At 39.8% G+C, this 13,292-nt stretch overlaps 1 protein-coding gene across 4 annotated transcripts in view; it reads right to left on the minus strand.

Moving 5' to 3' along the window:
* edrf1 (erythroid differentiation regulatory factor 1) overlaps window positions 1-13,292 on the minus strand; it is a 52,161-nt gene that overhangs the window by 7,221 nt on the left and 31,648 nt on the right. For all 4 annotated transcript variants that reach the window (XM_033033704.1, XM_033033706.1, XM_033033705.1 and 1 more), the window contains 5 exons: window positions 11,655-11,855; window positions 6,694-6,912; window positions 6,257-6,483; window positions 4,663-4,821; window positions 686-835 (listed from right to left, as the gene is read on the minus strand). In XM_033033704.1, the coding sequence (XP_032889595.1) occupies window positions 686-835; window positions 4,663-4,821; window positions 6,257-6,483; window positions 6,694-6,912; window positions 11,655-11,855 (956 nt within the window). The remainder of the gene's footprint in view (window positions 1-685; window positions 836-4,662; window positions 4,822-6,256; window positions 6,484-6,693; window positions 6,913-11,654; window positions 11,856-13,292) is intronic.

Below are 13,292 nucleotides of genomic sequence, written 5' to 3' on the forward strand. Positions count from 1 at the left end.
CTATGTTCTGTTGCTGCTTTGTTAGGATACGAGCTGAACCAATAAGAATCTTTTTTGCCAGATTCTTTGCGTGTCAAAATGTAGAATTATTGTATTAATAATACACGTTACCATTCAAATTTACGTCTTTAAATTTATCCAAATCACTTGACCAGAGCTAGCTGACAAATTTCAAATTTTAATAATCACCAGTATGATTTCCACAATGTGAAAGACGCTTCATTTAATCAACATCTCGTTGGGGCTTTTTTTATGTAACGTTGAGAAACAGGATAGTCACATTGTGTTTCCTGTGATTTTGTGCAAATGACAAAGCTAGGTGCAATCATATGATGGTTTCACTGCAGATTTGGCTAGATTGTCAGAGTGTAGCAAATTAAAATAGAAACATTAGCTATGCTCCAGTCTTCTAGCGTCTCATATGTGCCTAATGAAGTTGCAAAGATTTGTCGGGAGCTCAGCAATCTGCTCTCGTTTCCCCATAGCATTCTGCGGTAGATCGCATCTCGAATTTATTCACCCTTCGATTTGCCTTTGTCAAATTTGGATTACAGGTTTAAACATTATCTGGAAATACTTCAGGAAATAATTGATTTTTGAGTTACAAACTAAATCTTGCTCTGCAAATGTCAGAGATGTGCACTTTAAACAATTTATGCAAACTTGATTTAAAATCGCCATTTACCTGGTTTCTAAGGGAATTATGATACATCGAAGCAAGTCTATGATGAATGGTTGCAGCCCGATATTGACACAATGGTTGTCTTGCAGATTCTGTGTGTGTATCACAATACTTAAGGGATTTCATCATGAAATCGGCGACTTCCCTCTCAATCTGAAAAATCGTAAGAAATCTCATATTACTTAACATCCTATCTATAAACCTTCTATAATCCCAACTTCAAGTGACTGCCGATGCAGTAATAACAGAGAAAGTTACATGGAATACATGTTTTCCCCCACCCCACCACATTTCTTCCTCTACACTTCAATGCTGAATGTTAATTTAGCACGCTTTGAGATTTAAAGATGTTAGTAGGCTATCATAATCTTATTCAAATGATTACACATCACTGTCAGAATACCAATCAACTACAAAAAGTATTTTCACTTGGCTGTCTGAATAATACAGAATGATGATTAGGCAAATAAGATGAGGTATTGAAATACTTAACATTTCCTCATATTCATCGTTAATCTAAGATTTAAAGACAATCTGGTGCAGAAAATACCAAGTGCATTTTTAAAAACAGGGCTTATAATCACTTGGCTTATGAACCATATTTGCAAACAACAATCACATTTAGCTTGAAAACAGTTATTTAATTCTTGATTTTTGTTCTTAGTTGCTCATGGGTACCAAAATAATTTGCTATTTTGTAAAGAATCTGCATGATTATATTATAGGGCGAATAAAAAAAAAACGGTCTTGTTTCCCCCCCAAAAAGTGTTAGTATATTCAGAATCTGTTTAAAAGGACACAAAGTACTGGAGTAACCCAGCGGGTCAGGCAGCATGTCTGGAGAACATGGACAGGTGACGTTTTGAGGTGAAACCCTTTTTCATTCTCCACCGGATTTCAGAATCTGCTTCTTGCTCTAAATTGTTACAACTGCATTTTTGTGACATTATCCCAATAACTTGTTACAGCAGAGAATTTAAAATAATATTAATTTAATTAATTTCTTCCTTCACGTTTAAATAAATAACTTTGCATTGGAAACTGATGAAAGTGCAACTGATAAAAAAAGTCCCATGAGGAGCTTTGGTAGACTTTGGTGGATGGCAATATATGATGGGTGTTAGCAGGTGGAATCCTCCTGGAACAACTACTCCACCCCAGAATCCTTAGTGCAATCATTTTGGTCACTAAATACTGGAAGTGTTCATGGTGGGGCATTGAGACCTTAGCAGAGACAAGTCCACAGAAAACATAGTCTTGAAGCTCTCATCCAAGATGGCTGCTGGCTGTATTAGACAGAAGTTAAGGCCGCGGCTGACAGGGCCCAGCCTTTGTTAATTTGTTTAGGAATCCATGAGTTTTTTTAACATCGCCTGATAAAAACTAAAACTAATTAAAAATAATTATTAGATTGAATTTTAAAAAATTGTCACCAAGTCCTGGATTTAAAGATCTCCAATCAAGTTTGGTACTCAGTTGTGCTAATGAGCGAGCGGCAGCTGTTTACATTCCCTTCTCTACTATTTCAGTGATTCTACAGCCATTCTCCATAAAATGGAATTCTTGACAAAGGGCTTAATTAGGAAATGGAAAATAGATTATGAAAGAAAACTGGCAGGGAACATAAAAACTGACTGCAAAAGTTTTTATAGATATGCGAAGAGAAAGAGATTAGTAAAAACAAATGTAGGTCCCTTGCAGTCAGAAACAGGTGAAATGATCATGGGGAACAAGGACATGGCAGACCAATTGAATAACTACTTTGGTTCAGTCTTCACCAAGGAAGACATAAATAATCTGCCGGAAATGGAAGGGGACTGCGGGTCAAATGAGATGGAGGAACTGAGTGAAATCCAGGTTAGCCGGGAAGTGGTGTTAGGTAAATTGAATGGATTAAAGGCCGATAAATCCCCAGGTCCAGATAGGCTGCATCCCAGAGTACTTAAGGAAGTAGCTCCAGAAATAGTGGATGCATTAGTGATAATTTTTCAAAACTCTTTAGATTCTGGAGTAGTTCCTGAGGATTGGAGGGTAGCTAATGTAACCCCACTTTTTAAAAAGGGAGGGAGAGAGAAAACGGGGAATTACAGACCAGTTAGTCTAACATCGGTAGTGGGGAAACTGCAAGAGTCAGTTATTAAAGATGGGATAGCAGCACATTTGGAAAGTGGCGAAATCATTGGACAATGTCAGCATGGATTTACGAAAGGTAAATCATGTCTGACGAACCTTATAGAATTTTTCGAGGATGTAACTAGTTGAGTGGATAGGGGAGAACCAGTGGATGTGTTATATCTGGACTTTCAGAAGGCTTTCGACAAGGTCCCACATAAGAGATTAGTATACAAACTTAAAGCACACGGTATTGGGGGTTCGGTATTGATGTGGATAGGGAACTGGCTGGCAAACAGGAAGCAAAGAGTCGGAGTAAACGGGTCCTTTTCAGAATGGCAGGCAGTGACTAGTGGGGTACCGCAAGGCTCAGTGCTGGGACCCCAGCTATTTACAATATATATTAATGATTTGGACGAGGGAATTGAATGCAACATTTCCAAGTTTGCGGATGACATGAAGCTGGGGGGCAGTGTTAGCTGTGAGGAGGATGCTAGGAGGCTGCAATGTGACTTGGATAGGCTGGGTGTGTGGGCAAATGCATGGCAGATGCAGTGTAGTGTGGATAAATGTGAGGTTATCCACTTTGGTGTCAAAAACAGGAAAGCTGACTATTATCTAAATGGTGGCCGATTAGGAAAAGGGGAGATGCAACGAGACCTGGGTGTCATGGTACACCAGTCATTGAAAGTAGGCATGCAGTAAAGAAAGCGAATGGTATGTTGGCATTCATAGCAAAAGGATTTGAGTATAGGAGCAGGGAGGTTCTGCTGCAGTTGTACAGGGTCTTGGTGAGACCACACCTGGAGTATTGCGTACAGTTTTGGTCTCCAAATCTGAGGAAGGACATTATTGCCATAGAGGGAGTGCAGAGAAGGTTCCTGGGATGTCAGGACTGATTCCTGGGATGTCAGGACTATCTTATGAAGAAAGACTGGATAGACTCGGATTGTACTCGCTTGAATTTAGGAGATTGAGGGGGGATCTTATAGAAACTTACAAACTTCTTAAGGGATTGGACGGCTAGATGCAGGAAGATTGTTCCCGATGTTGGGGAAGTCCAGGACAAGGGATCACAGCTTAACGATAGAGGGGAAATCTTTTAGAACCGAGATGAGAAGACCATTTTTCACACAGAGAGTGGTGAATCTCTGGAACTCTCTGCCACAGAAGGTAGTTGAGGCCAGTTCATTGGCTATATTTAAGAGGGAGTTAGATGTGGCCCTTGTGGCTAGAGGGATCAGGGGGTATGGAGAGAAGGCAGGTACGGGATACTGAGTTGGATGATCAGCCATGATCATATTGAATGGCGGTGCAGGCTCGAAGGGCCGGATGGCCTACTCCTGTACCTATTTTCTATGTTTCCAAAGCTCTGTCAACATATTCTACCCCATACTACCCCGATCACCCCTGTGCTTGACTGGGTTCAAACCCAAAAACATGAATTTTTAAATTACCCTTGCTTTCCAGTCGTTCTGTTGTTTCCCCCACCCAAATCTCCAGCTTCAGAAAACTCCCAAGAACCTCTAACTTTGGCATTGCATCCAAATTCAATTTTGATGACTATGCCTTCAACATCCTTAATACTCTCAGTTTTCTCCCTGTTCTCTCACCGTAGCAGTGTGGGGACAGTATTATTACTGGTCGTCATCTTATAGTCAAATAATTTGATATTTATCATGAAATGTAAAACATGGCTACATGGGCAACTAAATGAAAGACTTCCAACAATCATAGATGTAGAAAAATAAACACTTATCATTAGTATCAAAGCACATGAATATTAATATTATATGGTAATAAATCACTAATCTGATTGATAAAGTGATACAATATATTACAAAGTAACAAACTTCATTTTTTAATACCTGTTCCTGAGCTTTTCTCGACAATGGAGCATAATCCTGTTCTAGTGTTGCCATTGTAAAGTAGGTTGTTGACAGCTCCCACTTCACAGAATCCCAAACAGCTGGATGCTTCTCCCATCTAGTGAGTGATCGCATTGCTCTTAGATAATAGTCCACAGCCTAAAAGTAAGATAAAGATTTTTCAGACTTCAGGAAGAGTCAAATTCAAATCATGCATAATGCTTTAATGTTAATTTGTATGAATACAGTCAGATGTTTGGAGTTCAATAACCATCATGCGTCTTTGTAACGTTCAAACTCCAATAGTATTTTTTACCTGATGTACCAGGCCCTTTCCGGTGTACAATGTCCTACTTATGTCAACCCATACATATGAATGGACATTTGGGACATTGGCAGAATGGATCTGCTGGCTGCTGTGGGCTGCAGGCATCTTCTGCATTCTGGGAACTCAATCCACTTCTGCATTTCTGACTTACAAATTGTGCAGGTTATGAACATTCAGGAACAGAACCCTGTTGTAATCTGGGGAGGAATTATCTACATTTTGGAGCATCATCATGCCATTATATTTCTATGATAGGAAAAGCTTCCAGGACCAGCCAGCCAATTCCCGATTTCCATGTTAAACACAATTGAACGTAACAGGAAAAACACCTACAACTTTCTCATTCAATTTTCAAAATCCAAGCTGTTAAAAATGAATGCAGCACTTTTTGTGATATTTGGATTAGAACTTCTAATAAACAATAAACATGTGAGAAAATGAACTTTATACATAAGTAACGATTGGAAAAACACTACTCTTCCCATCATGAAAGTGAGAATGATTTTAGGATTTCTTCATAAGCATATTTAGAGAGCAATTGTAGCAAAGGACGTTACATGGCCCATTGAGTACTTTTGAACACAGACCTACAAGCTCAAAAACAAGACACAATGCAGGTTACCTATGGAGGGAGCTCATCTGAAGACTCAGCACCAATTTTGACAAGGCACAAGGAATGCTTTTTGATTTTTATGAATATTGTTTACGTTTTTCCAAAGACTGAATGTTTTTAGCCTATCATACCGTTTTGAATTTACTTGTAACTAGACTTCCCCCTACTTCTCCTCTAACGTGGTGTGCCTTTAAAAATAAAACAAAAATGCTGGAGTAACTCATTAGGCCGGGCAGCACCTCTGGAGGGCATTGATATGGATAGGTGACATTTCAGCTTGGGGTCCTTCTTTAAACTTCAATGGCCACACAGGACCATGATGAAGGAGATACTGCAGAAAAATCTCCAAGTGTTTGTTAAAGTTTATGGTGGACTGATAGATTAATAAAGCTTTTCAAAAACAGAAATCAGAGCTTGCAATGAGTACTTTCAGTTATATTGAATTAAAAAAAGTATCTTACAAGTACTAGACTTATGCACATTGTACTTCATGCAGAATGTAATCGTCATCATATGTATATTGAAGATATCTGGAATATTAAGATTGTACACTTTGTTCATACAGATTTCATCCAGAGTTAACTGCCGAGTAATGCTGAAAATATAATGCAATACTTTGACAAAGCATGGAAAGTAAGCCATAAAATACATGCCTTGTTATAATACAAGGCTTCCTCAGGTGAAAATTCCCCGCGTTTCAAATTGGTTCCAGTGGTAGCATGTGCCTGCGCACAAAGTCTCATCAGTCTGCCAGTGTTACAAAGCAATAAGGCCGCATTGGTTTCATCCTCTATGGTCTCAAAGTCTTGAATTCCCTTTTCGAAGTAGGAAAAGCTTTTCTTCCAAAGTTCTTGTTCTAATGCTGTGATGCCCTTGCTTCCTACATTGGATAAAAACATTAAGTGAATTTAGATTTAATTCATTGCAATTATCTTTATTACTTTTTCCGATGCATTAATTATTATAAATGTTCAACTATATTTTCCAATATCTAAAATCAGCAAAATGGCTTTAGACAGTTTTCAGTACACTATAAAACTACACACAGCAATTGTATATCTAACAACAAATTAATTGAAAAAGTCTTTACCTGTTCCCTCAGTTTGAATAGCGGCAGATTGATTCATGTAGAAAACTCCAACCTCATTTCTGCTATTGCCTAATCTTTTTAACACTTGCGTATGTTGCTCCACAACATTAACTTTCCGTTCACAGGAACGCAGCAACTCATTTGCTGCCTCATAGCATTTGCAGCTAACCGAAAGTTGGTATTCGAGATCCAAATAAAGCTCTGTAGCCCAGCTTAAAGCTAGAATAATAAGACTATTACAAATTAAATTGGTGAAGTAAAATAATAAAACATTAGCAGTGGAAATCGTCACTCATTTACAGTGCTTTAAATACACTGGGCCAGAATTTAATTGCTATTTACATTAACATGGAAAGTACAGATTTACTGGTGTAACTTATCCTCTATTTATTTAAATGTACAACAGCAGCTTCATGGAAACAAGGTAGATGAGATATTTAAGTAATTATTTTTAATTAAATGGTTATAATTTGTGTGTTTTGTTGATGAAGTTTTCAAAAAGTCCATTATTGTGTTTTAATCACAAACATTTCATCAGCTTATTCCCAGCCACATATTCTTATCAAGTGGAAGGTTAGTTCACGTGGGGACTAACTGTATACAGAATTGGCTTCATGGAGGAGGGAGGAGGCAGGAGGGCATTTATCACACTGAAGGCCTGTGACTGGTGATTTGCCTTTGGGATCACTGCTGGGCGCAATAACCATATAACCATATAACAATTACAGCACGGAAACAGGCCATCTCGGCCCTACAAGTCCGTGCCGAACAACTTTTTTCCCTTAGTCCCACCTGCCTGCACACATACCATAACCCTCCATTCCCTTCTCATCCATATGCCTATCCAATTTATTTTTAAATGATACCAACGAACCTGCCTCCACCACTTCCACTGGAAGCTCATTCCACACCGCTACCACTCTCTGAGTAAAGAAGTTCCCCCTCATGTTACCCCTAAACTTCTGTCCCTTAATTCTGAAGTCATGTCCTCTTGTTTGAATCTTCCCTATTCTCAAAGGGAAAAGCTTGTCCACATCAACTCTGTCTATCCCTCTCATCATTTTAAAGACCTCTATCAAGTCCCCCCTTAACCTTCTGTGCTCCAGAGAATAAAGACCTAACTTATTCAACCTATCTCTGTAACTTAGTTGTTGAAACCCAGGCAACATTCTAGTAAATCTCCTCTGTACTCTCTCTATTTTGTTGACATCCTTCCTATAATTGGGCGACCAAAATTGTGCACCATACTCCAGATTTGGTCTCACCAATGCCTTGTACAATTTTAACATTACATCCCAGCTTCTATACTCAATGCTCTGATTTATAAAGGCTAGCATACCAAAAGCTTTCTTTACCACCCTATCTATATGAGATTCCACCTTCAAGGAACAATGCACGGTTATTCCCAGATCCCTCTGTTCAACTGTATTCTTCAATTCCCTACCATTTACCATGTACGTCCTATTTTGATTTGTCCTGCCAAGGTGTAGCACCTCACATTTATCAGCATTAAACTCCATCTGCCATCTTTCAGCCCATTCTTCCAAATGGCCTAAATCACTCTGTAGACGTTGGAAATCCTCTTCATTATCCACAACACCCCCTATCTTGGTATCATCTGCATACTTACTAATCCAATTTACCACACCTTCATCCAGATCATTGATGTACATGACAAACAACAAAGGACCCAACACAGATCCCTGAGGCACCCCACTAGTCACCTGCCTCCAACCCGACAAACAGCCATCCACCATTACCCTCTGGCTTCTCCCATTCAGCCACTGTTGAATCCATCTTGCTACTCCTGCATTTATACCCAACAGTTGAACCTTCTTAACTAACCTTCCATGAGGAACCTTGTCAAAGGCCTTACTAAAGTCCATATAGACAACATCCACTGCTTTACCCTCGTCAATTTCCCTAGTAACCTCTTCAAAAAATTCAAGATTAGTCAAACATGACCTTCCAGGCACAAATCCATGTTGACTGTTCCTAATCAGACCCTGTTTATCCAGATGCTTATATATATTATCTCTAAGTATCTTTTCCATTAATTTGCCCACCACTGAAGTCAAACTAACATGTCTATAATTGCTAGGTTTACTCTTAGAACCCTTTTTAAACAATGGAACAACATGCGCAGTACGCCAATCCTCGGGGACTATTCCCGTTTCTAATGACATTTGAAATATTTCTGTCATAGCCCCGGCTATTTCTACACTAACTTCCCTCAATGTCCTTGGGAATATCCTGTCAGGACCTGGAGACTTATCCACTTTTATATTTTTCAAAAGTGTCAGTATTTCTTTTACTTTGAAACTCATAGTATCCATAGCTACTCTACTAGTTTCCCTTACCTCACATAATTCAATATCCTTCTCCTTGGTGAATACCGAAGAAAAGAAATTGTTCAATATCTCCCCCATCTCTTTTGGCTCTGCAGATAGCTGTCCACTCTGTCTCTCCAATGGACCAATTTTATCCCTCGTTATCCTTTTGCTATTAATATATCTGTAGAAACCCTTTGGATTTACTTTCACCTTACTTGCCAAAGCAACCTCATATCTTCTTTTAGCTTTTCTAATTTCTTTCTTAAGATTCTTTTTACATTCCTTATACTCCTCAAGCACCTCATTTACTTAATGCTGCCTATAATTATTGTAGATCTCCCTCTTTTTCCGAACAAGATTTCCAATTTCCCTTGAAAACCAGGGCTTTCCAATTTTTACTGTTTCCTTTCAACCGAACAGGAACATAAAGATTCTGTACTCTTAAAATTTCCCCTTTAAATGTCCTCCATTTCTCTTCTACATCCTTCCCATAAAACAAAATGTCCCAGTTCACTCCTTTTAAATCATTTCGCATCTCATCAAAGTTAGCCTTTCTCCAATCAAAAATCTCAACCCTAGGTCCAGTTCTGACCCTCTCCATAATTATATTGAAACTAATGGTATTGTGATCACTGGACCCGAAGTGCTCCCCAACGCATACCTCCGCCACCTGTCCCGTCTCATTTCCTAACAGGAGGTCCAGCACTGCGCCCCTCTAGTAGGTACCTCTATGTATTGCTGCAAAAAACTATCCTGCACACATTTTACAAACTCCAAACCATCCAGCCCATTTACAGAATGTGTTTCCCAGTCTATGTGTGGAAAGTTGAAATCTCCCACAATCACTACCTTGTGCTTACTACTAATATCTGCTATCTCCTTACATATTTGCTCTTCCAATTCTCGTTCCCCATTTGGCGGTCTATAATACACCCCTATAAGTGTTGCTACACCTTTCCCACTTCTCAGTTCCACCCAAATAGCCTCCCTAGATGAGCCCTCCAATCTATCCTGCCAAAGCACTGCTGTAATATCTTCCCTGACTAGCAATGCAACACCTCCACCTCTTGCCCCTCCAATTCTATCACACCTGAAGCAACGAAATCCTGGAATATTTAGTTTCCAATCACAGCCCTCCTGCAACCATGTTTCACTGATCGCCACAACATCATACTTCCAGGTGTCTATCCAGACTCTAAGCTCATCCACCTTTCTTACAATGCTCCTAGCATTAAAATATGCACATTTAAGAAAACCCCCGCCTCTTATTCTCTGTTTATTTCCTTTTTTTTCTTTCTCCTCTTGTGTCCGAGTGCTTCCCTTTTCTGCTTCCTGCCTCCCATTCTGTCTACTAACTTTCTCTATTTGAGTCCCTCGCCCCAACCATTCTAGTTTAAAGTCTCCCCAGTAGCCTTTGCAAATTTCCCCGCCAGGATATTGGTCCCCCTCGGGTTCAAGTGCAACCCATCCTTTCTGTACAGGTCCCACCTTCCCCAAAAGAAGTCCCAATGATCCAGAAACTAGAATCCCTGCCCTCTGCACCAGTCTTTCAGCCACGCATTTATCCTCCACCTCGCTCCATTCCTACTCTCACTGTCGCGTGGCACAGGCAGTAATCCTGAGATTGTTACCTCTTTGGTCCTTTTCCTTAACTCTCCTCCCAACTCCCTAAATCCTCCCTTCAGGACCTCTTCCCTTTTTTTTTTACCTATGTCATTGGTACCTATATGTACCACAACGCTGTTTGTGCTTTATATCAACAGTTTTGATGTGAATGTAGTCAAGAGTCAAGTGTTTTATTGTCATATGTCCCAGATAGAATGATGAAATTCTTGCTTGCTGCAGCACAACAGAGTATGTAAAGATAGTACATAAACGAAAGAGGAAAAAAAAAGGTTCAGTGTGTATATATACACATACTCAAAAAACAAACAATTATAGTGCAATAATAATAGCCTGTTGTAGTTCAGAACTTATTTACTGTCGCCTGATGGCTGTAGGGAAGAAGTTGTTCCTGAACCTGATTGTAACAAAATGCTGAAGTATAATGCCCTCCAGTCAAAGAAAAATGCATACATTGATCCGTCAATCGCTCATAAACAAAAATGCTGGAGAAACTCAGCGGGTGAGGCAGCATCAGTGGGGCGAAGGAATAGGTGACGTTTCAGGTCAAGACCCTTCTTCAGACTGATGTGGAGGTGGGCGGGGGAATAAAGGAAGAAGCGGAGACAGTGGGCTGTGGGAGAGCTGGGAAGGGGAGAGGAAGGAGGGAGAAAGCAAGGCCGACCTGAAATTGGAGAAGTCAATGTTCATGCCGCTGGGGTGTAAACTGCCCAAGCGAAATATAAGGTGCTGCTCCTCCAGTTTGCGCAGGGACTCACTCTGGCCGTGGAGGCGGCCCAGGACAGAAAGGTCGGATTCGGAATGGGAGGGGTAGTTGAAGTGCTGAGCCACCGGGAGAACAGCTTGGTTAATGCGAACTGAGTGGAGGTGTTGGGCGAAGAGATCGCCAAGCCTGCGCTTGGTCTCACCGATGTAGAGCAGTTCGCCCAAATGTATGGAGTTATCTTAATCAATCAGCTTCAGTCTTTAATTTTGTGTAAATATAAAATAAAGATGAAAACCAACCTTGGCAACTAGATTCTCTATGGAGACTATGTAGAATTTCTTGATCTTCTCTGGATTGGTAGCTATATTCCTCCTGGTAAGCTGCTCGATTACTAGCATTTTGTGCTAACATTAACTGAATGTCACCATTAAGTGTCAAGCACTGACTGAGAAAGAATAAGACTTCAGGTGACAAATTATTAATAAGGCAGCAATAGGCATCTATCAAAAGAAAAAAGTACAAATTAATACATTATGCTTCAAGATTAGATGTTATATATTGCATGGTTCTCTGGCTACACTCAAATATCTCAGCAGCTTTTATTTATCTTAATACAGCATGGAAACAGGCCATTCGGCCCATCGAGTTCTTGCCAACCACTGATCACACTAGTTTTATTTTATCTCACTTGCACATTCACACTACAACGAGGCACAATTTAATCTAATGTACAAAATTGCAGGTTTTTTGTGATGCGTGTAAAAACTGGAGCAAACCCATACAGCCACAGGGACAATGTGCAAACTTCACGCAGACAATACCCGAGGTCAGGATTTAATTCAGGTCTGAATCGCTGTGAGGCAGCAGATCTACCAGTTGCGCCATTCTGCCACACATGCATACTGCTGTATAGAAGTTTATTTTTCATTTACCTCGGTTACTGCTACATTACAATATTCTCACTGTTGTAAACTTACATGTTTATTAATATTAATATTAAAGACACTTAAACCATTTGACCAGGACTTGGATACCTGGCAAACAAAGCTTTCTTCCCTCAGCACAACTTCCTTCTTAGCTTCAAGATCCCAATTTTCTCAAAGAAAGCTTCTGATAGTGGAGTTGCAGCTAAAGCAATAATATTGTTGCAGTAAAAGGCTTACCCCATTGTTGACTGTCCACTGCCTATTACAAATGGACTAGCTGCCACTGCCTGATGGATGACCTTAGGAATCACCATGAACCTGCTAAGCTACTTAAAATCATAGTTGAGCTATGACAGAACTGCAAACACTCACCATATTTCAAATCCATTAATATACGGCAAACATGGATTTGAAGGTAACAATAATTCTAGTAGTTTAGTTCAGTTCAGAGATAGTGTGGAAACAGGTCTTTCGGCCCACCAAATCCACGCCGACCCGGAATCACCTGAACACTAGTTCTATCCTACACACTAGGAACACTTTTATAGAAGCCATTTAATCTACAAACCTGCACGCCTTGGGAGGAATGTGGGAGGAAACTGGAGCACCCTGAGGAAACCCACATGGTCATAGGAAGAAAGTACAAACTCCGTACAGATAGGACCCGTAATCAGGATTGAATCTGGGTCTCTGGCACTGTGCGGCAGCAATTCTATCGCTGCGCAACTGTGCCACCCTAAATGTTGTTTATAAAGTCTAGTGACCTATTCTATGAAGAGTGAGGCATTAACTCAATGTTATAAAATTAGCAGTTTTGAGAAAAATAATTTGAAAATTCTCATTACATTTTCTGAGGTTAACTACGTCATATCTGCATTCAATTAAAAAACTGAAATCAAGTGATTACTGGTAAAAATTTATGATCCAAAAATAATGTAATCATTTTCTAACAATAATTAATACCCCTCCATAAAACTTGCCAGTAAGATGGACTTCAAAACCACGAGTCAT

Source organism: Amblyraja radiata, chromosome 15, assembly GCF_010909765.2.
Source record: "Amblyraja radiata isolate CabotCenter1 chromosome 15, sAmbRad1.1.pri, whole genome shotgun sequence".
Lineage (NCBI taxonomy): Eukaryota > Metazoa > Chordata > Chondrichthyes > Rajiformes > Rajidae > Amblyraja > Amblyraja radiata.